This window comes from Lepidochelys kempii, chromosome 14 (genome assembly GCF_965140285.1).
Source record: "Lepidochelys kempii isolate rLepKem1 chromosome 14, rLepKem1.hap1, whole genome shotgun sequence".
Lineage (NCBI taxonomy): Eukaryota > Metazoa > Chordata > Testudines > Cheloniidae > Lepidochelys > Lepidochelys kempii.
In genome coordinates, this window is record NC_136393.1 from 12,886,252 (window position 1) to 12,909,858 (window position 23,607).

The following is a 23,607-nucleotide window of genomic DNA, read 5'->3' on the forward strand; positions in this document are numbered from 1 at the left end:
TGCTGAGGTTGCTCTGTTGGTGCTGTTGTCTCTCTTCTTGCAACTTGGCCCTCTGGCCAGGTCATGCTTTAGTCCACCACTTCCAGGGTAACTGTCTCCAGCCCAGCTATGGTCTAGTGACCTTACAGCAGGTCTTCTGTCTGTCCCTGGGTTCCATGGTCCTTACATCCCTTATCTCTGGGGGTTTCACACTACCTTCCTTTGTGGTTGGTAGGGGAATGCAGGCCCCCTCTTTACTTTAGTTGTAGTCCAGGGACCCTGTAGCTGGCAGCCAAGGTCTGTTCCCTCAGACACCTTGCTGCCTCCCTGGGCCGCTTTCTGGGGGATAGAAAAGGCAGGGAGTGACTGCAGACTCTGTCCCTGCAGCCCACTTTCTGCTACAAACTTCCTGGCTTTGTCTCTCCCAGGTGCTGCCATGTATGTTAATAGGTCTCTCTGGCTCACATTATCCCCTTCAGGGCCCATATGGGGTACACTCTTCCAACACTGGTACTTAAGAAACGTCCAGCAAGGTTTTCAGTTCATTTCTGTGTTAATGAATGAGCTATAAGCCAAACCATAGAGCAGCCATCTAAAATCACATTTTTCCTTTGCTGTGCAACTGTGTGAAATATTTGACTGATAGTTGGTTCAGTTTTCTGACTTCTAAAAATTTCAATTCTGCTGCTTAGCACTCCTACCAAAGGTATAGAGAACAAAGCATTTGATCGTAATACAGAATCTCTCTTCGAAGAGCTGTCCTCTGCTGGCTCTGGCCTAATTGGAGATGTGGATGAAGGAGCAGATTTATTGGGTAAGACAAGTTAGTTGAAGAAATTATGATGCTAGTGTTTTTATAGCATATTTCTGGTAATTGCAGCTCCCTTTAAATATATTTCCTGAAATATACACTGATTCATTGGATTAAGCTCCGATTTCAGTGGCCTTGAAAGGGTATTAAAGTTCAGTTAAGTTAGTAGAATAAATGTGTGTGCTATTTCATGGTTAGGCTTCTTTAAGTGTGAAAGTTTTTTCTTGTTCAAGTGACTTCTGTCAGTATCAAGAAAGGAACAAGAACATTGGAATCAGTCTGTCCACGTTTTGCTAAACCTCTACCGCCCTATTCAGCTTCTGTTGTGATGCCTAAATTTTTTGTGGATTAATTTGGATATTACTCAGTGGAGACAGATTCTATTTTCATTGAGGTCCTGAGTCAAGATTACAAATGTAATAGTAAACTTGGTGACTGTTCAAACCCTGATTCACTTCACTTAGGATAATTCTTCTAGTCTCTGCTGCCTGAAGCTGAATAAGGCTCCGTTTTCCTGTACTGATAAATGAAACCATCTCTTAGTTCAATGTGAATTTCCTGTGGTATAGCACACTTTTTAAAAGCACACATTTTAAAATTCAGCCTTTCATAAATTCTTTCAAGTGCTTGGTATTTGAATTGCTCTGTATATGGTATGACACAAGAATGTGTCTACTGCCTCATATATTTAGGATATGTTTCTTACAAAGCAATTCTTTCTCAGTTTTGAACAATCAAATTAACATTGCTTAAAACCTTTTGGGTAACAAATTGGGCCTCACTGTGCTTTTTATATTCATATTTGGAATTTTGCCTATGAAAGAGTTTGTGAAACAAGTTGGTGGTGATTGAGAACCAAACCATTTAGAATCACTTTAGCATCCCCCAGTGTTTAACAAAAAGCAACAACTCAGTAATGACATCTGTGCCATGAAACTTTTGCTGTGGCAAAACAACTGAGCCATTTTTCAGCATCCACACTTTATTTTTTTGAATAGATGGCAGTAGATATTATAGAACATATCTTAGGGCTTGTCTTCACTACCGAGCTAAATCGGTGCCGTTGCAGCGTGTCTGGTGAAGACACACTATGGCGATGGGAGAGCACTCTGTTGTCAACATAATTATTCACTGTCAACGAGAGGCAGAAGCTATGTCAGCAGGAGAATGTCTCCTGCCAACATAGCGCAGTGTAGAGACCATTTTAAGTAGATGTAAATTGTTGCTCAGGGGTGGTTTTTTCATTTCCCTGAGCAATGTAAATTACATCAACTTAAGCAGTAGTGTAGACAAGCCCTTAGAAGCAGCTGATTTTTGAGTCTGAAAATGAGCTGTGTAGAAAGCATTAAGAGCAGTCTGACTCTCAGACTTCTTATCTAAGGAGGCATGGTGTAGAATTTGCAAGAACCAAACGTATTTTTGTATAGTCTGAATTTCTGGTGATTCACATTGTGCACTTCCCTGAGTATTCCTTGTTTAGTGGGGAAAACTGGATACAGAGTTGCACTGGAACAGATTTTATTTTGAATAGGCAGCAGCGATGCAGGTTGTACCTATTGTTAGCTGCCATTGTCCCTAGTCTGGAAAGACCACCACTAAGGGGAAAAATAGTTCTGTTGTTTTCCTCATACTTGGGACTTCCTTGCTGAGACCACAAGCAATGGTGGTAACTGTTGTGGTGGTTCTTTTCTGTGGTCATCTCTTCCTAGTTTTGGTAGGCATCCATAACTCACTTCACATGTCCTCATACAGTGGTCATTTTTAGTTGCTACTAACATTCTGCATTCAAAAATGGGTCCTTGAGATCAAGTTTCATAGCCCATTAGCAGCAATTTTTAGTGCCTACTCCTAGTAGTAGATCTTACAAAATAGTTATTTAAATCTGTCAGACTTGTCCCCGTATTGGGCACCCCATTTTCCTTGAGCAAAAATTAAAACCCTTTTTAGTCTTCTCATTATTTAGGCAACGTTTATTTTGTTACTTATGTTTAGAGAACAATTCTTTTACTAAGTCTATTCCTATAATATGTGCAATTAGGCTTCTCATGTGTTATGTGGAAATATGTGTTGACCTACGAACTTGATATGATCAGATTGGTAGTTTCATTTATGTAGCATTACAGCACATGGATATTTTTGTCTCAGAAGCATACATTTTCATAACTGTTGCATCACACACAAGCCACATCTATTTACAGTGTATTGAGTGTGTTTTTAGTGGATTATTCCATTCTAAATTAATGTTAGCATTGAGTTTCTAGTTCTGTAAAACCTAGTTAATCGGGATTCTATAATCTGTTTTCTCTTGGGCTGCATACCCAGGGGAATATTCTGGTGTGTATGCTTTTAAATACTTTGAAAACTATTGCTTCTACAGTTAGGCATTCCTGGCTGCTGCTTTCATATAATACATTATCTGCATTTTTTCTGCTTGGAAACATTTTTTTGCCCTTGCTTTCCAGCTGTGATTTATCCACATTCTTGACAATGTAGGGATCCCAACAGTTATTTGCATTTAGTGCAAATCATCCTAGGTACCCTTTTAAAATAGTTCTTCATATATAATTCAGTTTTTAATAATAAAAAAAGGCAAAGCTGTTCTTCAAACAAGCAAAACCTCCTGATTGCAATCCTTGGTTTTCTACAACTGTTGGCAAAGTGAAAATAGCTGTGATAAAATAACCTGTATATTATAAAGGTAACTTACTACTTTCAATCTAAAGTCCAGTGAGCCCTATAAGAGACCTGGTGTTCCCCTTTTAGGGGAATATGATACACTAATCACTCACAAGATTAAATAAACTTCAATTTGCCTATTTTAAACGTTACTTTTTACTATTAAGATTTGTTCATTTTTAATTTTTTTCTTTTTGCTTTATCAAATGTTTTGGAAGATATTACTGTGTTTAGGGAACTTGTTAAACCCAGACGTGCACACTGTTCTTTCAATGAGGGTAATTCCTTAAGATTTTTTTATTTTGCTGTGTAATGCTAACCTCTAATTGCCATAATTGCTCCTATTATCAGTGTGTACATAATGCTGGGCTTGGTTGTCTTGAAAATAATTTGATGAACAAGACTTACAACTATTATTGCTGTTTCATTTTAAAAATTAAAACAATACTTAAAATTCTACAGTAGATTCTACTTAAAATATAATAAGCATGCAGACAGTGATGTATAGGAACTTCCTAGAAATAAGAATGAACCTTATGGATGCATAAAACAATTGAAAGCATTTAAACTCAAAACTTGGAATTTTTTTCAGAATCGACTATTTCATCTAAATTTTGCATTGATCGGTTTAGCACTTGTTCCAAATACCATGCTTCTAAAGCGTGTCACAGAAGTGAAGATTACCTTTTGGTTCATTTAAAGCTTTGTTTATACCTGGCTAACTCATTTGGTGATACTCATTTATTTTACTGTCTGTCTTACATATCAATCTGCTTCAAATGATAGAACATTTCATTTCATATTTTCGGTGCTGGCTTTTTTAAATTCACTCTTACAGCTTACAAATCTCTTGATTTGTTATTGCTTTTTGCTCATACTACTCCTTACATTAAATGTTTCTTGTTCTTGTTTTTGCTGTACATGGAATGCATGGGCTATAAAGACCGTAATTTCTTTGGTAAGGTACCGTCTGCTTTGGGGAGATCTTCAAGGCTTTCACACTATCTCTGAGCTTTCTTGTTCAGCATGTCCTGTGTGTATTAAAAATGCATATTTTGAACATAAAATATACTCTATAACCTTTTTTGTAGAATGCTTCATTGAATGTGCGCATTGTAAATGGTTAAAAAAAAAAATTGTCCATGAATGACATAGATGTTCTATTTGACCTAGTAGTACTTTAACCTTTCCATAAAGCCTGCAATTCATTTGGGGAAAAAACCAGCAGACACTTTGTTGGTCATTAGCCAGGGCTATCTTTGGGCATCACCTGGGAAAGGATGAAAGCAAAGCTAAGTAGAGATGGAAGGGACAAAAAGCTTTAGATAGTTGCTCAGTGGGAGTATTTATGTTGCTTCTGTGAGGTGCTTATATATTCATCTCGTTAGGTAGATAAAGACAAAATGTAGATTAACCATATTTAAATAAAATATTTGAATTTGATTTCTCTGTTGTAAAAATATCCATTCTTTTTTCTGAAATTCATTCACTTACTCTCCCTTGGAAAGGAATGGGCCGTGAAGTTGAAAATCTTATTCTGGAGAACACCCAGCTATTGGAGACTAAGTAAGTGTCAAACTGTAGCTTTTAATTGGGGAGCACTTCCTGCCTCCTCCCTCTGCTCTCACTCTTTTTATCATTTTCCAAAATGGACCGTGCCATATGGGATCACTGACAAATGGTGACACTTTTACTTTAGCATTAAATGGTATATATTAGTATTCAGAGCTACCCGCAATTATGTGTACTATGTCTGGCTCTTTTTGTGAATCACAATGTATTTGATTTTGTCTAGAATGTCACTTCAATCTACTAATTATACTTTTGCTTGGTAGACTTGTATTGCACTCTGCCAGCGTCCTCCATTCCTGTTAGTATGCAGAGTATTTAAAATACAAAAACTTTAATGAGAGAGCAAGAAATCTTGTCCTTTTCAGTAATCTACTAGCTTCCAAGAGCAAAACAAGAACAGTGTGCAGTGCCAACTTTCTAATCCCTGAAAACCGAACACCCCTGCCCTGTGGCCCTCCTCCCCTGGTCACTTGCTCTCTATACCTGCCTCTGTCGCTTGCCCCCCATCCCCTGGGATTCACCTGTTGCCTGCAGAGCTGGGCTGGGAGGAGCTGACATGGAGCCTGCCTGCATGTCCAATCAGGGCATGGCAGGGGCATAGAGTGAGGCTGGGGAGCGAGGCACTGGGAAGGGGAAATTGGGACACAGTGGGGTGGAGGGGGTCCGCAGAGCGAGGCGCTGGGAAGGGGAAATTGGGGCACAGCAGGGCAGGGGGGACAGATAGGTCACCCTTGCCCTCCATGCACAGCACTGGTACCTACTTTGGAGTCAGGTCTGTCAGGCTGCGGGGTGGGAAGAGCAGCAGCAGCTGCTAAGCAGAGGTGCTCTCCAGGAGCTGCTGCTTTTCCTGCCCCGCGGTGGCAGAGGCCAGTTACTGCCAGTTTCCCTTTTCGACTGGACGTTCCAGTTGAAAACCGAACATCTGGCAACCCTACTTTGTAGGTTTTATTGGCAGAGTATGTGTGGCTTTGCTGATATTCTTTCTTTTAGGAATTTTCAGGGCGAAGAGGTCCAGTGTAAATAAAGATTTAAAAAAAAAAATTTTTTTTAGCCCTAGGAACCTGGCCAGTCTGTTCTCTAATACAGTTGTGCCACTTGGCCACTGTAACTTCCATTACAAGCATGACTGTTGTCAAATATTTTTATTTTTCTGCCTGTTTTGACAAGCTGCTGAAAATGTGTTCCAATTTGGAATTGAAACCAGCTATAGGAATTTATTCGCTATGTAGATTACTTGAATTTGAACTTTAATTGCATTTGGATGCTTTTATTTCCAGGTTTTTAGCAGCTTTAGAGAGAAGATGGTAACACGTGAAGTCATCTGTTTACAACACAGTGGTGGTGTTGCATGTCATGTACTTTTTAAGCTTGTTTTAGAAAGTTTAGAAACTTCTAGTTGCTGCATACAACATTATCTATTTGGAGGTTTCCCAAGTATAGGAACTAAATTATGCTAGTGTTACAAAGCTATGTGCTGTTAGGTTTCAGTGGAGTTGTTATAAAAATGCATTCCAAATGTTTGTCGCATAGAAATGCGCTGAATGTGGTAAAGAATGATTTGATAGCAAAAGTGGATGAATTGACCTGTGAGAAGGATGTACTGCATGGAGAACTAGAAGCTGTAAAACAAGCCAAGCAGAAGCTTGAAGAGAAGAACAAGGAATTAGAAGAAGAGCTTAGAAAGTGAGTGTTTAGTACTGTCCTCATGAAAGTTTAGCAACATCTGCTAAAGATTCTTTTAGTTATCTCATCTTTTTTTCTTTAGAGCTCGTGCAGAAGCAGAGGAAGCAAGACAAAAAGCGAAAGAGGAGGATGATGTAGGTGTATATTTAACACTAAGTTTGTGTCATGTCCTTTTCTAATATTCCATCTTATTGGTTTAATTCTATGGAACTTACGTGGCTTAATCAAGATATAAACTGTTTTCCATGTGGGAAAGAAGAAAAGTCAAGGGAAACAAAATGTCAGTTTATTTAGACTAACCTGCTTGAATCCTTTCCTGCCTCCTGTTCCCTTTAGTGAACTGGTTTTGACTTAGTTTCCACTGGCTATTTATTGATTTCTGGTTGGAGTTCATGGTGTTGTCTTAGGCCTACAGAGCCCAAAACTGTTTGAATCCTGGCTACCCAGCTCTTGCCTTGTGCAGTTCAGTGGCATTTGCAGTCATCCAAGACACTTGAGCTAATTCCCCTGTTTTCTAAGCAGAAAGTGGTGGTTGACCTCATGCCCCTGATATTCCTTTGTAGTACTATAAGCTTGTTTTTCTGTATGTGCAGAGTGATGTTCCCACTGCTCAGAGGAAACGTTTTACCCGTGTTGAAATGGCCCGTGTCCTGATGGAAAGAAATCAATATAAAGAGAGGCTGATGGAGCTTCAGGAAGCTGTGCGATGGACTGAAATGATAAGGTAAGTGACCTAAGATCCTTTGATATTCCTTTCGTATTGTTAGCAGATTGATTTCTGGGGAGCGGTGTGGTGGATAGGACACTAGGTGGTAACCAGGAGACCTGGATTCTGTTGCCAGATTTGCCACTGACCTATGGTTAACATGGGCAAGTCACTTCCCCTCTCTGGGCCTCTGTTTACCCTTTTGCTGTTTCTTATCAAATTAGACTCTGATCCTGTAAAGATTTAAGCAAGTATGAAACACATACCATTGAAGCCAAAGGGGGGGACTCTGAGTCCTTGCAATGTTAAGTGCATCATAGGTCTTTTCAGCCTTAGACTGTAAAGGTTTTTGGGGCAGGAATAATTCTCTTACTGTGTGTTTGTACTCCGGTCTTCTAAGACAGGCATACAAACAATAAAATAAGATTGGTCTGGTCTGTGGCCCAGATGTGATCATTAAATCAGAATTGGTTGGTCAGCTCAAGTAAAAGGTAATTACTATAACTTTTTTGAAAGGGTGCAAGAATTGTCAAATTTAAGAAATAAAGACTGGGAAATAGAAGCTGCCAGGCTTTCTGGTCAATATCAATACCAGCATGGAGTCCTGAAATTGACAAGACAGCCAACAGCTGATGTAAGTAATGCAGTGTCTAGACAGACACTGTGTCACCCTATCTACAGGGACATAAGCCCTATGCCTTTCATGGAGGTGGAGTTATGTCGGTGTAGTAGGGGACTTACATTGGTGGGACACTGCTGCAGTGTGTACACTGACATAATTAGGTCGGTGTAAGCTGCCTCACATTGACCTAACTGTGCAGTATAGACCAGGCCTAAGACTCTATTTAACTTACAATATTGCGGATTCCACAGTATTAGGTTTCCACTGCAGTTTTGAGAGCAGGAGCCCCGTTGTGGGGCTGACAGTGGCAGCTGCCCTGGAGCTGAGAGCTGGAGCCCCTGCTGTCACACCCAGGCCCGCACTCTCAGTCTCTGGCAGTCGACAGCAGAAAATTTGCAGGAAAACAATAGACTTTATTCCCGCAAATAATAAGGTCCATTATTACTTTTCTGCAATTTTCCATGCAGATTGCAAGACTTGATTGCAAGTCAGCTTCAATTTTTTGACAATCCTCCTGTAATTTAAGTAGGGCTTTAATTATAACATATTAGGTATGTGAGCCATTTTGACTCCAAAACTTGGTGGGAAACAGCATTTCCTCAGGTAGAGATGGCTCATTTTTCCATGGCTACTCTCTGTAATGGAATTCTGCTCCCTCTTTCTTCTTCCTTCCCACACCAGTAGTTGGCTTGCTTCAGGAAAAAGTCATTTTGTCACCAGCTAAATCCTAAGGAGTAAATTAGACACTGACAGGTAAGTTAAAAACAAACTGCAAGGTTTTGTTTAAAAGTGGAAATCTAAAATTTAAAAAGGAAACCCAAGAAAAATCATTGCAGTAAAAAAAAAACAAAAAACCAAAAACAAGTTGTTGCATTTCACCTGGGTGGTTTCTTTATATACATTGTAAGCTCTTTACCCCCAAAGTCTTGTGTCTCAAATATGTGAAGAGCACCCACTGCTCTTTTGAGCTCTCCTTATGTTCTCTCGCCATCACTTCCCTTCCCTCCCTTTGCTTCCTCAGACCCACTGACATCTGTACAAAATAGATTTAAGCACCTTTCTCTCAATTTACTGTTAAGGAGTCTCTTTTACAAGTTACAGTGGAACCCTGTTTATCTGATCTGGTTGGGAACGGGGCCAGATTGGATAATCAAAAATTTGGACAATCAGGAGAATGGGCAAAGAGCTTTCTATCCATTATTTTAAGATGCGGAGTTGCTTTTAAACTAGCTGGCCCCTCCTGGAAAAGCATTAAAACATACCCCCCTTCTTATCTGTTTATCTACTTAACAGATCATACAGACCCCTAGTTCTTGCAAACAATGTTTTTGTTCATGTATTAACAAGAAAACAGATGAGTTTTTTAACCATCTGTACACGTATTGATCATTTTTACTCTTTTTAATCCTGAACATTATAGTGTTTCTTAACCTTTTTGTAGCAATTGTCTTGGGCCGCACACCACAGTGGCCCCACAATGCTAAGTTACATGTTTCAGCTCCCCCTGGCAGGGCACGGGCTATCAGTTCCGGGCAGCAGGGCTGAAGGGTCAGTTTCCCACATTCCTGTATGTGTGCTGGTGGTTTGGTTAATACAGAAAGATGGATAATAGAGGTTCAGATACATGGGGTTGTACTCGAATTGATAAAGTACAATGTTCTTTGATTTCTGGTGCTGAAAGTGAACATTAGTTGTTTGTCTTCTCTAAAGATTTGAGAATTATCATCCCAAATTCTTTAAAACTAGTGTTTAAAATAAAAAATAAAACCCACCCCAAACCTGAAAGTTTCTCTTTTCAAAAGGTTGCTTGGAGCAGTATTCACTGCTGTTACTGTGCCTTACAGAATAACACTATAAATAAAACTGGTATCTAAGACTAGGGAAGTAAGAATGGAGGGTGCTTATTAACTTACTTACTGAAAGGAGAGCACTTTTCAATTGCAGCTGAGTTTAAATGGGAAAACTAGTCTCTAACTTGAGAGATTTTTCTGCATCTATGCAGGTGTTAACACCTTCAACTTCTATCTCCATGACTCAAGGCAGAGCCTTATGCTTAAATACCAGAGTTGTGTGTATTCCCATACACCTTACCTTTTGTATTATTGCTTATTTAATAAACTCAGTATTCCTTTTTCTTTAGAGCATCAAGAGAAAATCCAGCCATGCAAGAAAAGAAGAGATCAAGCATTTGGCAGTTGTAAGTACTGAAATACAGGCAGATACTGCCAAAAATCTCCACGCATTTGGTATTAATGCTTTTTGTATGTCAGTTTAATTGTTTTGTTTTGGGGATAAATATGTTTAAAGTGCTTCTCTTTTTGATACCTAGCATGCCAGCTCGGTAAGGCTGTTCTCAAAGACAAAATGTGTCATAAGCTGTATCCCATAATGAACAGTTGTGCACTTACTGTAGTTAGATACTAATGTGCTTCAAAGTAAGGGTACAATATTTTTTTATCAGAAGATGAACCAGGTTCTAAATACAGTGATTCTGAACATTTTTGTAACTTACTTTAATGATAATATATGATAATGATTTAAAATTTAATGATAATTTGAATGTTTGTGGTTTGCATATAATTTCAACACTTTTTTCTTTCCACCTGAAATAATGTTTACTGATTGTTTTGACATTTAATTTATTTAAAGAATAAACATAAACTAAAAAAGGGAGATAAATGTTGAAATCCCTGTAAATCTTTTTTTTTCTTTAAGTGTTAATGGCTTAACTGGTAATAGTTCATCTCTGGTCTGGAAGATTTGTAGGTTCACTGGGCTAGAGGGTTTACATGAATAGAAGGTTGTAGATTCACCAGGATTTGGGCTTACCTGCAGTTCCTCACCACTCAGCTAATGTACTCTTTAAGACTTTTCTTCAGCTAAGAACATAAGCTACCTTTTGCCCATTTTGTGGTGGATGCTCAAGTGAAACTTAAGATCCTGTCTTCCTTTAAAGGAAGAGGCTGGGATAATACCACTGTTTGAATTAACATGCCTTCTCTTATTAACACAGGTTCACATTATGGCTGTGTAAGCTATTGCTAAACACATAATAGCTGCTCTGTTTGGTTCCACTCCCTTCCAACCATTGTAATACATTGATTTGAGCAGTGTAGTGTGCACAATGCTTTGAGTACAAAATAGGGTGACCAGATGTCCAACTATTATCGGCACTGTCCTGATATTAGGGGCTTTGTCTTATATAGGTGACCTATTACCCCTTCTCCCCTCCTAGTCCTGATTTTTCACACTTATCTGGTCACCCTAGTACAAAAGGAGGTCAGTTTTTTGTTGGATGCATACAGACTTGTCACGTCTTTTGTCTTTCAGTTTCAGCAGACTGTTCAGTTCATCAAGCAATACTGCTAAGAAACCAGAACCACCTGTTAATCTTAAGTATAATGCTCCAACTTCACATATTACTCCATCAGTCAAGAAAAGAAGCAGCACCTTATCTCAACTACCTAGTGACAAATCTAAAGCCTTTGACTTCCTCAGTGAAGAGTAAGATACATTTTTATTTTCCCATTGTAACTTTTATTAATAAACTAATTTGTTCATTAATAATCTATAATAAATATACAAGTAATGATTATATCAAGTCACCAGAAAGGCAGACAGGATAAAAAAAAAATCAATAGCATTAATGTGAACAGTCAACTGCAAGTATATCCAATTATTTCTTGGCGTGAACATGTCAAAGAAGATACTCATGAAATCAGCATTATGAAAATTGCAATGTGTAGAGTGATGGCTACATGTAAGAGATGGCATGGGTGACATTGCTATTTTCAAGTGTTGCTCCCTCAAAAAAAATTACCTCTAGGCAATGGAGAAATATTTAGCTCTCAGAAGAATGTTTTAAGTACAGTAGAACCTCCCATTTATGAACCCCAGAGTTACAAACGGACCAATCAACCACATATCTCATTTGAAACTGGAGGTATGCAGTCAGGCAGCAGCAGAGATGGAAAAAAAGCAAATAGAGTACAGTACCATTAATCATAAACTACTCAAAGGAAAGTTTAAAAAAAAAAATTGACAAGATAAGGAAACTCTTTCTGTGCTCCTTTCATTTAAATTAAGATGGTTAAAAGCAGCATTTATCTTCTGAATAGTGATGTTTCAAAGCTATTTTAAGTCAATGTTAAGTTGTAAACATTTGAAAGATCTATAACGTTTTATCCAGTTATGAACATTTCAGAGTTACGAACAACCTCCATTGTGAAATTTTAAGGTTCTACTGTATGAGCATCATATGACTTTCAACAAAATACTGTTCCAGCAGTGTCTTTATAATTAATAATATATCTCTACACAAGAAATATTTTATAATTAAGCAAAAAGAAAAGGAGTACTTGTGGCACCTTAGAGACTAACCAATTTATTTGAGCATAAGCTTTTGTGAGCTACACTCACTTAATCGGATGCATATTCATGAAGTACCAATGAAGTGAGCTGTAGCTCATGAAAGCTTATGCTCAAATAAATTGGTTAGTCTCTAAGGTGCCACAAGTACTCCTTTTCTTTTTGCGAATACAGACTAACACAGCTGTTACTCTGAAACCTTTTATAATTAAGGATTATATGATTAAAGGGAAAAATACATGTTAGTGCTAATAAGATCAATGTATTTCACAGTTTGTAAATTTACAGTAGAAAATGTCTTGGATAACAAAATATAAACAAAGCAGTTAAATATAGTACTGTTTTAGAGACTAGTTTATATAGCTGATTTGTTCTGGTAATATCCATGCACAAGGAGGTTTTAAGGTAAACAAAGCATGTAAAATATTTGATAAATCTAGGAAATTAAAAAAGGAATCTCTGCATTGTTTATAAAAATCCAATTTGAGCACCCATCACAGTATATATAGTGATCATAACTAGCACAGTAATAAAACAGAGACAAAATTAGAGACCAGCCAGAACAAAAACATATATTGGTGCTTATGTAATTTATGCCAGTAAAGTTCTTTCATTTTTCATCAGATTAAATGATTTAAGGGTTGGTATGAATTTTGTGTAGAACAGTTTTGTGCCAGAAGCGGGGAATGAGTGACAGGATGGATCACCTGATGATTACCTGTTTATTCCCTCTGGGGTACCTGGTACTGGCCACTGTCGGAACACAGGATACTGGGCTAGATGGACCTTTGGTCTGACCAAGTATGGCCATTCTTATGTTCACCCTTGCCCTAGCTGGATGCATCTTGCATGCCCACAAGGGACACTGTTGTGTTGGCCTGTTGCTTCTCTTCTTCTGCTTTCATTTTTAGTAAAAACTCTTTAGCTTCCTTCTCCAAAGCTACATGGTAAAAGAACACTTAAGTTAAAAATAACATTTCCGGATGAAAATGTTGTATCTACTATTGTTAAAAGTAACCACAAAGGTTACTGTAATTCAAACGTTTTTAAAAAATCTGTGTACTTGGTGTATTTGACAGCATTTTGTGTGCAGTCACTTTCATTTGCCTTTCCTCATGCTCTGCAAAAGGGTGTTTACCAGTAAAAGCAGTGGGAAAGCTAAAGCTGAAGAGGCAGGAGGCAGGGATCGGTCACAGAGTGGGAAAATGGGAAGAGGAAGAAGAGTGGGCCTGACCAGATGATGATTAATGATGCTCTCAGCTGCCAACAAAACCCTTCCAAATGTGAACAGGAAACAAAAAAACCCTATACATTTTAAAGAACTTTAAACAATAGTGATGTACTGTTTCTGTGGTCTCTACCAGATAACTGAATCCCCTCTCCTCCTCCTCCAATTGGCAATTTAAAGTTCACAGTAGTCTTTGAATATATTCCTTTTTAAGCTCATTGGGAGAAAGCAGAAATAGATTTAGTTGTCACAGAATCATAGAACTGTAGGGTTCAGAGAGGTAGCCATGTTAGTCTATCTCAGCAAAAACAACGAAGAGTCCTTGTGGCACCTTAGAGACTAACAAATTTATTTGGCCATAAGCTTTTGTGGGCTAGAACCCACTTCATCAGATGCATGGAGTGGAAAATACAATAGCAGGTATAAATACACAGCACATGAAAAGATGGAAGTTGCCTTACCAAGTGGGAGGTCAGTCTAACGAGACAATTCAATTAACAGTAGTAAACAGTAATACCAAGGGAGGAAAAATCAGTTTTGTAGTGGTAATGAGAACTGTATGGCTGGAAGGAAGCTCAAGAGATCATTTAGTTCACTGCACTGCACTGAGGCAGGTTTAAATCGAAGTATACCATCCTTGGCTCAGACTAACGAATGTAGCATTTTTCTTTTACTGTAATAAATAGCTCTGAAAATAGTTTGGATTATGTTTACCCTCAGTAGTTTAGGGGTCAGCTTCTGCTATGGCATACCTACACATTAAAAGAACTTATTAGGAGAAGGGGGATGAATTGTATTTGAAAAAAAAAAATCCATTTTCACTCTAGATCTGAAGCCAATTTAGCCTCACGCAGAGAACAGAAACGAGAACAATACCGCCAAGTGAAAGCACACGTTCAAAAGGAAGATGGTAGAGTGCAAGCTTTTGGCTGGAGTCTGCCTCAAAAATACAAACAGGTATTGTGGTTATGACTTCTTCTAGGGCATTTATCCAGTAACTATTATTTATGATTATTGTTCAAGTAATAAAGCTCCATAAAACCGTGGTGTTTGATGTTAGTATATTATAGCTAGTTGTCAGATAGCTTTTTAAGAAGTCTGCTTTCTGAATTAGTACCTTGAGAAAGCAGTGTTAGTCATCCAACTGAAGGACAAGGGCAACTCTCTGTAGAAGAAACTTTTTTTTTAAAACTTTAGTAAGACTAGAGCATTAATTTTCAGGAAGGCTGGGACCTCCAGGCTCAGTCCTTTAAAAGAGAATATGATTTCAACATTATTTAAAAAGGCATTGAAATGTTTTTGTTATCTTTGTTTCCTTTGAGTGGTGCTGACCAAACTATGGGCCATGAACCAAACCAGCCCTCAGCCATGGCAAAATATTGTTCTGCGTGCTGGACAAGGTTCACAAACAACGATTTTTTTTTAGGGAAAAGTGTCATTTTTTTTCTTTTTAGGTAGCAAATGGTGGTCAGGGTGATAACAAGATGAAGAATTTGCCCGTGCCTGTCTATCTGAGACCCTTAGATGAAAAGGATACATCTATGAAGGTAGGACTTCCAGAATTATGAGAATTAGAGGGTATAGCCCTTGATGGAGGACAGTGAGACATTGAACTGGTAACTTTCTTGATCTGAAACCTAAAATATTGAATGACTTTTCTTACCCTTTTAGGTAATTAAGGTGGGTGTCTAAAGCAAATGTGTGATACAGAATGCACACTGCAGCGGAATCATACTTACGCAACGTTACACTCATGCTCTTTCTAAAAATTGCCTTCTTAAGAATAATGGATTCATTTTCTCTGCTGCTATGTCTTCCATAAATTGTACTGTAAAAAAAATTGTACTTGACCCCCCCAAAATCAATTTGCATTCTTAACAATGTGCTGTTATTTTCTTGCAGTGTTGTATCCTACATAGTTAGTTCTTTTCTTATTTTTATAAGCCAAAAAAGCCAAGTGTTTTGCAAGTAAAAGGCTCAAATTCTTCTCTTTCAAGCTTTGGTGTGCTGTAGGGGTGAACTTATCAGGAGGGAAGACAAGAGATGGAGGCTCTGTAGTGGGTGCCAGTGTATTCTACAATGATGTAGCAGGTTCGGATGCAGATGGGAACAAGCACCGAACAGGATCTCAGAGTAGCTTAGATAGACTGGACCAGGAACTCAAGGTAAGATCAGTTCTGTTATATAATGTTGAATATTTAAGAGCATATTTAAACATTACCTTAAATAATACTTAATTGGTAATCAGTTCTGCTATTCAGCAAAGGATAAGCAAGTTTTCTCAGGTAGAATTGAAATGATGATCGAGACAAAAAACCTGGTGCTTTGTATTGAATCCACCTACTGAAATAAATATTCACGTTTTGTCTGAGGTTTACAGGCTCTGAGGTAAATCTAAATAAATAGCTAAGTATTTTTACACAATCTGTGTAGTTACTTGAGAGAGATACCAGCATTGCCAACTTTCACAATTCTATCACGAGTCCACATTTTTTGTGTATTTCTTAAAGTTCCAGCTTCTGAAATCAAGAGATTGCACAAGAATGTTTTCATTTTAAAAAAAGGTTTCTATCCTGAATGATTGCAAGTAAAACATGAAGACTTCCTCAGAAACTAGAAAGCAAAGAAAAGTCAACTTACTTTTTTAAAATTCTCATGATTTTTCAACTGAATCTCATGACGCTTTGGGGCCTGACTCACGATTATTAAACACTGGAAGTTGGCAATACTGAGAGCTTGCAGACATGTAAATATAACTCTTCTTCTGACACCACCTGTCTTAGATTAGTCACTAGATAAAAATTACAGTTCTCTGTGTAGTTCCATTACTTTTCATTTACTCATGTATGGAACGTAAGTTTTATACCTTCCTTGTGCATCCAGGAAACAAAGTCCAAGTTCGCTTTCCTTTTGTTTTATAATCGTATTAAACATATGCCTAGCTGTCCAGTATGAGTTTTACATACTGTATGGGTATATAACTTTAAAACTGATGCCACCTGCTCCCTTCTAGTATATTAGTACATCCGCTGTTGGTTGGTTTGTTTTTGCTCTTGCAGGAGCAGCAGAAGCAGCTGAAACATCAGGAAGAATTATCCAGTCTAGTCTGGATCTGTACTAGCACACACTCTGCTACAAAAGTGATCATTGTGGATGCTAACAAGCCAGGAAACATCCTAGACAATTTTATTGTTTGCAATTCTCACGTTCTTTGTATTGCTAGCATTCCAGGTAAGAGAATCAGCCTGTCCTTGGTGCCAGTTGACTTCCCTTAGAGTGGTGAGTGTTCATCTCAGAAAATTAGAGCCAGAATGTTTTAGACACAACAAGCTAAAAGGATACAAGTTATGTGATTAATCATCTTGATAAAAATACACGGTAGCTGACAGCATAGCAAACAACATAGCTGAGGGGAAACTGGGTTTAATCTTACATCAGTCCTGTGCCAATTTTCTACCACCTCTGATCCTGGAATTGGCCATTATCATAAGTTAGAGAGCCCTTAAAACACCAATGCAGGAATGTGACTTAATAGGACCAATAATCTGGCCCGCTATCTTCCAATACTCCAGTTTAGAGGTAAATAGTCTTTTCAGTAGTAGGAGTATTCCATAATCTCCACGTTTAAAGTATGGTTCTAATTTTATAATCATTATTGAGATAGAGATGTATGATACTTTTTATAGGAGACAATGAGATCCCTCCCCAAGGAGCTTTATCTTTTAGCATTTAACCAAAGGTCCAATTAGGAGACAATAGGTGTGTAAGGAGGGTATAGAAAACTAGGTGGATGCTATACTTCAGGAGGTGAGGTTGGTTGCTTTGTGTGCATCCTGTTAACTCATTTGATAAAAATCTGTTAAAAATTAGCCACCAGTGGAGGGTTTGTGCTAGTAGGCTTTGAAAAAGCAAGTTCCTTTGAGTGGAGGTTTGAGTGAGAGTGCCAATGTAGCACAGTAAAATCAAGTGGTAGCCTGGAAGCAAGATATGAAGGTGCATATGTGAGATGAAGGGAGGGTGTGTTTAGACATGAGATTCTGGGAAGAACAGAATGTGCAGGAGACTGTAGAAAGGCAAGTTAGAGGAATGGAGTTGTGTAGACCTTGAAAGTCACAGGAAGATGAACTTGCTCTGTTGGAACTGCTTCTTGAATTAGCCTGCGTATGATGATTCTTACTATTGGGATTGTCTTGAATGATACGTATTTCAAACAATGTATCATACAAAACAAAAGCAACATTCTTATCTCTGGAAATGAGCTATTATATGCATAAATTTAAATCAGAACAAACAGAATTAGAGGAGGGTCTGTTAACATTTTCCCCGTATTATCAGCATCTGTTTCTACTTTTAACCTGGCTGCAAAGTTTTGATCAAACAGAAACCTGATGTACAAGGTACAAGCATGCAGCACTTCTTTAAATCACTTTGTCCACTTTTAATTTAAAGGATGGTTTAAGATGCCTTTTCATGTTATGTCATTTAAGCAGGTTTTATAGGATGTTCTACTCATGTGACTCTCAGGCACTGTAGACTGTAAATATCTTTTATTATCTAACTTGGATCTTATTGCTTGATAGATTATGCACTGTTTTACTGTAGCCAAGAAATTATATGAAGCTTAATCTGCCTTTCAGGGGCTAGAGAAACAGATTATCCTGTAGGAGAGGAGGGGTCACAAGAAGCAGACTCCAATCAGGTGGACAGGACCTCTTTGTGTGGAAGTATGACCAGCAACAGCTCAGCAGAAACTGATAGCCTATTAGGAGGAATCACAGTGGTTGGTTGTACTGCAGAGGGTATTACAGGATCTCTCATAACGCACAATGCTAATGGTGCCTCATCTGTGACAGATAAACAGCCAGGTATGAAAATATTCATCCATGTATGTTTAGAGTTTTAAGTGGGAATACAGAGTAAGTTATCAAGAGCATCAACACAAATTGAATAGACCTGCACTGAAGGAAGAGGAGGATGCTAACTTCAGCCTCTGGAGATGTGCTCTGCCATGGGAAGTCAAGTAGTCTGTCTTTGCCTCAGTTCCCCATCTGTAAAATGGTAATAGTATTAGTTCTCTACCTCACAGGGATGTCAGACTAAATGTCCCAAAGGCTGTGAGGTGTTCAGATGGCAATAGGGATAACGTTAAGTACCTCAGATAGAGAAATAAAATAACAGAGGAGAGATGGGTTGAGAGAAACCTGGAGAGAGCGTGCATTCAGTCAAAAGCTGTCTTTTCATGTCCTTCAATTACATATCCTTTCCCATTTAATGTGGGCTATTCAGTGGAAGCCGAAGGAATAGCCTATCACATAGGGAAACAGAAGGCAAAGAATTAATAGTAATTTGCCCGTGCACTTGCCCCGGTGTCTATACAGACTGGTATCAAGTTAATTTTTAACTGAAATATTTGTTTCATAGAAACTGCAGCTGAAAGTCATGTGGTAGATGAAAATGTTCCAACAGCAGAGGAAGCAACGGAGGCGACAGAAGTCAGTGCTGGGTCAGGAGACGATTTAGCTGATCCAGCCCAAACGGGAGTGTATACAGAGCATGTCTTCACAGATCCTTTGGGGGTGCAGAATACCACAGAGGGTTCTCCAGTATACCAGTCTAGGTACATGGCCAATATCCACACCATTAAAATTTATTAAAATTCATAAATATACCATTTTAGAGTACTATTGAGACAAAGGTTCAGATATTTGTAAAGCACTTGAGGCCCTCATTTGGAAGGCACTATATAACTGAAGGGTTTCAAGGTGTGCGTGTAGATTAAGCTTTACACAATAGTTATGCAGAATGTCTTGCACTAGTTTCTCTAAAGTGATCTCGAGTGAGAATGAAGAGTAGTTTCAATGTAACTTCATTATGTTTTCTACGCTTTTCTACGCAGTTACTTCCAAAAGGGAGTGTGTTAATCTGTGTTTTAATTTGTTCCTTTCAACCCACCCTTTCAGCAAACTGCTGGTGTTGTTCAGCACCTGGTGTACTCATTGGTATCACACTTGCTCTATTATTCATGTCTGTCACTTGGCTCTTACATTTGTATGGGAACAAATGTAACTTGCCTCTTTCCCAGTCCAGCCAACTGCTGTGCAGTAGCTGTGACAGTTGAGGGAAAACTTGAATGAGGTTTGTAGGAGTCGTTTATAAATGTAATAAAAAAAAGTTGGAACATTTCTGAGATTTTTCAAGGCCTTCAGCTATTCACATGAGCTTCCGCCTGGTGTGTGTATGTATGGGAGCAGAATAATGGGGCTGAATGCAATTTCTCATTCCTTGTAAAAAGTAGATATCCTCATGAAATAATTGACTCTAAAAAGGTGTTCATTTCATTCGTACGATTGGTATACTTAATGGGATTCTTACTCTGCTTTAGATATACTTCTAATACACTGGATATTTAAACATTTAACAGATTTGAATTTGGTATCTGGGTTATAGTCTGAGCAGTCTGTGCATTTGTTCAGAGTATTTTTTATCATTTTACCATTTTTCTCAGTAGTGAGTCAGACTTGTGTAAAGATGTGGTAGAATTGCCAAATGAGCAAGATCTAGTGAGAGAAGAAGCACAGAAAATGAGCAGCCTTTTACCTACAATGTGGCTTGGAGCACAGAATGGATGGTAAGAAAATGCTAATTATAAAACTACTAAATTAAGAAGAAAGCAAGGAAGAATATTCTGAACCAAAGCTGCAGTAGTACCTTTCAGTGTGCCTTGGCATTATAGAACATAGGGAATGTATTGTTCTGCAGTGTAATATACTGTACTATATATTGTAGGAGTTTAACAAATATATCTTTTTCAGAACAAAATTAAACCGTTATCTGACACGTCTCTCTAGAAAAGCCTTTTTTTATTGAAAGAAATATGGTACTATCTGAGGGTTCTGTAGTGCTGAATGTCAGATCACTAGGATCATTTACTATCCCAGTTACAGGCTCTGTGGATAGATGTTTAGTAATGTTTTGGGCAGCCTAGCAATGCTGCAGTTATCAGTGAGGTTTTTTTCCCTAGTTAAAGCTTTACCCTGGCCAAAATTGATTAAAACTATTGTATTGTCTCTGAGATATTAACGTGGTCTTGAAGTATTCATGTTTAATTCATCCCGATTATGTCCTTGCAGCTTGTATGTTCATTCTTCAGTGGCCCAGTGGAGGAAATGTGTTCATGCCATTAAACTTAAAGATTCTATTCTCAGTATTGTGTAAGTTGCCTGAAATAATGTTTTGTAAATTTTGCTAATTTAAAGTAAACCGTAATTATAGATTACTTAAATTTCCACTCTGAGTTCATTGAGACAGTAGTTAAAAAAACTAAATTTATTTATTCTTTTGGGGAAGATGATGGAGAGGTGGGTTAAGTCAGCATAGTGGGGAGCAGGGGAAGTAAAGGGGATTTTATGGATACTGAAATATCAAGGGTATTTCCAGGTTTTGGGGACTCGTATAAAGAGGAAACTATTATAATTTTCCTAGAGATGTGTCCTACGTATTTTTTAGCTAATGTATTGTTACTATCAATTTTCAGTTTTCAGCCTGTGTGTATTACAGCCCCTTCTGTTCAATCAACCATTTTCTAAAAATCAGAAAACTATATATTTAGGAGCAAATGTGAATTTCATTTATAAAATTATGCTGAACTGTAAGAAATTATATTTACTGTAAAATATCCTATTTAGATTTTTATATTGATAATATGAATTAAATGCTAATGAGATACCTTTACCTCCTTTCTTTTCCCAGACATGTAAAAGGAATAGTGTTAGTTGCACTAGCTGATGGAACATTAGCCATATTTCACAGAGGAGTTGGTAAGCATTCTGCTGAACGATCTTGAACATTCTGCTGAACGATCTGCTGAACTGAACAGAATCAGTGACCATACAGAAATAGCTCATGATAGAAACTGAGTAAATAAAATGTATCATTAGTAAATATTTTTCTTTGAAAATGAATGCACTGAATTATCTGATTTTTGCAAACAGTGTTAATACAACAAGCATTTCCAGTCTCTTTAATGTTTTGTGTAACTAATCTGTTAGCATTTTGGTTGATGAAGTGTAGCATTAGATATGTTCAGGCAAACTTATTTTACAGTAATTAGGAATTTCCCTGTTCTCCCTTTCTTTCTAGTAGATAGCTAAGAAGTTCTCCTACTTGGAATCACCACCATGGATCCTCACTCTGAAGTTCTTTTGAGCTGCCTCCAGGACTGTGGAGTAATTGAAATTTTGAATTATAGGTACAGTAAGTAAAGTGCATGCATTAAGCCAGTCGATCCTCTGCCTGTATCTCCATCATTGTTACGCACCCCTTCAGTACAGATTTTTTCAGTCAGCTGGGTCGTCTGAACTCCATGTTAGTTTCACTCATGCCTGTCTCTACTTCAAGTTCTGCTTGCTTTTAAAAGATAAACTTAACATTAGCTTGGTTTGCTTTCCCTTAGTTGGGTATTGTGGTGTTGAGGCTGGCCTTCGGAGACTTGTTTGTCATAGAATGCTTAATGCCCTTTCTTGAAAACAGGGTTTGTCATATTTAGGCCCCCACTATACTTTGGAGAACTGTATATATTAAATCTTGCTTATCTATTGATCCTGGCCACACTGTGTAGCTGTATCTAGTTCTTGTCAATAATCCATATTTTATGTTGTCACTCTTCTTCCCACCTCTGAGCAGTGAGATTGTTGCTTATTTCTGTCTTGTGTCAGTGCTGATATATCAGGTCATAAATATAGGATAGTTTTTTACTGTCACTTGTGTCCAAAGTTAAGACTTTTTGAAGGTTGTTATATATTTTCTGCCTTGAATCCTTAGCCATGTAAAGGCCAGCATTCTGACTTGTTCTGCAATACCTTTTCTGTTAACTTCAAATGGTAGAAACCATCCATCAGTTCAGAAGACTTTTGCACCATATCAGCACTAAAAAAAAACACTCTGGGAGTTAATATATTTCCCTTTGAAATCAAAGAAATCAGAAGTCTTCTAACTGGAAGTTGTCCTTGTCTCATGAATTTCTGGAGGCTTTTTATTATCCAGTCTCATTTCATCAAGCTTGTATCTTCCTCTCTAGGTTTAACATTGCTGCAAATGTTTCAAATACATAATCCAGAGCTGTAAGTAATCTCCATAACAATTCATAACTGGTCTGTCTGTCATAGAGGTCTATTTTTAGTTGCAGGCCCTTGGTGGGATCAGGTTTTTCCTCTTGTTCTCCACTCTTTTCCTTAAAACATTCGCATTGATTTATATCCTCCATACAACTTTAGTATAGTCTTCCAGGCTCTTTGCGTATTTGTGAGACTTACTTCTAGCAGGATAGCCTTTTTTTTTCTTTTTTCTGGCCATTATGTTGGCCAGAAAAGTCTTGTCCCATCAATTATTTTTCCATAAAAATAACATTGTTCTTATTAATGGCATTTGAGGAAAATGAGGGCTTATTCTGAATTCTACAGAAACCAATCCACTGTCCTTCTGGTTGGTTGTTCTTAAAAACTCATTCATATTTTGGGCAGAAGATGGGAGAGCTGGGGAAGTCTCTATATGCAAGCTGTGTAGCACAAGCTACTTAATTATCAAAGCAGAACTAGTCATGTCTACAAGATACACAATATACCCCTGCCTCTTTGTGAGCATTTGTGGTTGGTCATGGCTGCCAGCATTAACCTCTTTCTAATAATATTGATTCTGAAAATCTGTATTCAATATTTTCAGCCCTACCATTCCTCAACAGGCACTGTTTCTCCATCTTCTGAGTAAGGTTCTGTATGGGAGATCTCAAATAGGAGAGATGGGGGTTGTTACTTACCAGTAATTGGAATTCTCCTGTTGGATCATCACCACAGGTTCCTTGCTTATTTGCTATCTTCTTTGTGGTGCTTTGGATCCTTGTGATCAGCTTCTAACAGAATTAAGCAGGCATGCAGCACTGACGCAAATACAGGGAAAGGCTCAACTGG

General features: G+C 38.0%; 1 protein-coding gene across 5 annotated transcripts in view; it reads left to right on the forward strand.

Moving 5' to 3' along the window:
- Positions 1 to 23,607, forward strand: part of SPAG9 (sperm associated antigen 9) — a 106,440-nt gene that overhangs the window by 63,879 nt on the left and 18,954 nt on the right. For 4 of the 5 annotated variants that reach the window (XM_073310894.2, XM_073310897.1, XM_073310898.2 and 1 more), the window contains 16 exons: positions 672 to 793; positions 4,975 to 5,032; positions 6,569 to 6,721; positions 6,804 to 6,855; positions 7,315 to 7,445; positions 10,190 to 10,246; positions 11,380 to 11,553; positions 14,473 to 14,602; positions 15,100 to 15,192; positions 15,643 to 15,810; positions 16,705 to 16,876; positions 18,283 to 18,510; positions 19,067 to 19,262; positions 20,151 to 20,273; positions 20,776 to 20,856; positions 21,395 to 21,462. In XM_073310894.2, coding sequence (XP_073166995.1) covers positions 672 to 793; positions 4,975 to 5,032; positions 6,569 to 6,721; positions 6,804 to 6,855; positions 7,315 to 7,445; positions 10,190 to 10,246; positions 11,380 to 11,553; positions 14,473 to 14,602; positions 15,100 to 15,192; positions 15,643 to 15,810; positions 16,705 to 16,876; positions 18,283 to 18,510; positions 19,067 to 19,262; positions 20,151 to 20,273; positions 20,776 to 20,856; positions 21,395 to 21,462 — 2,006 coding nt within the window. The remainder of the gene's footprint in view (positions 1 to 671; positions 794 to 4,974; positions 5,033 to 6,568; positions 6,722 to 6,803; positions 6,856 to 7,314; positions 7,446 to 10,189; positions 10,247 to 11,379; positions 11,554 to 14,472; positions 14,603 to 15,099; positions 15,193 to 15,642; positions 15,811 to 16,704; positions 16,877 to 18,282; positions 18,511 to 19,066; positions 19,263 to 20,150; positions 20,274 to 20,775; positions 20,857 to 21,394; positions 21,463 to 23,607) is intronic. The other variant, XM_073310895.1, reaches the window with a different exon arrangement.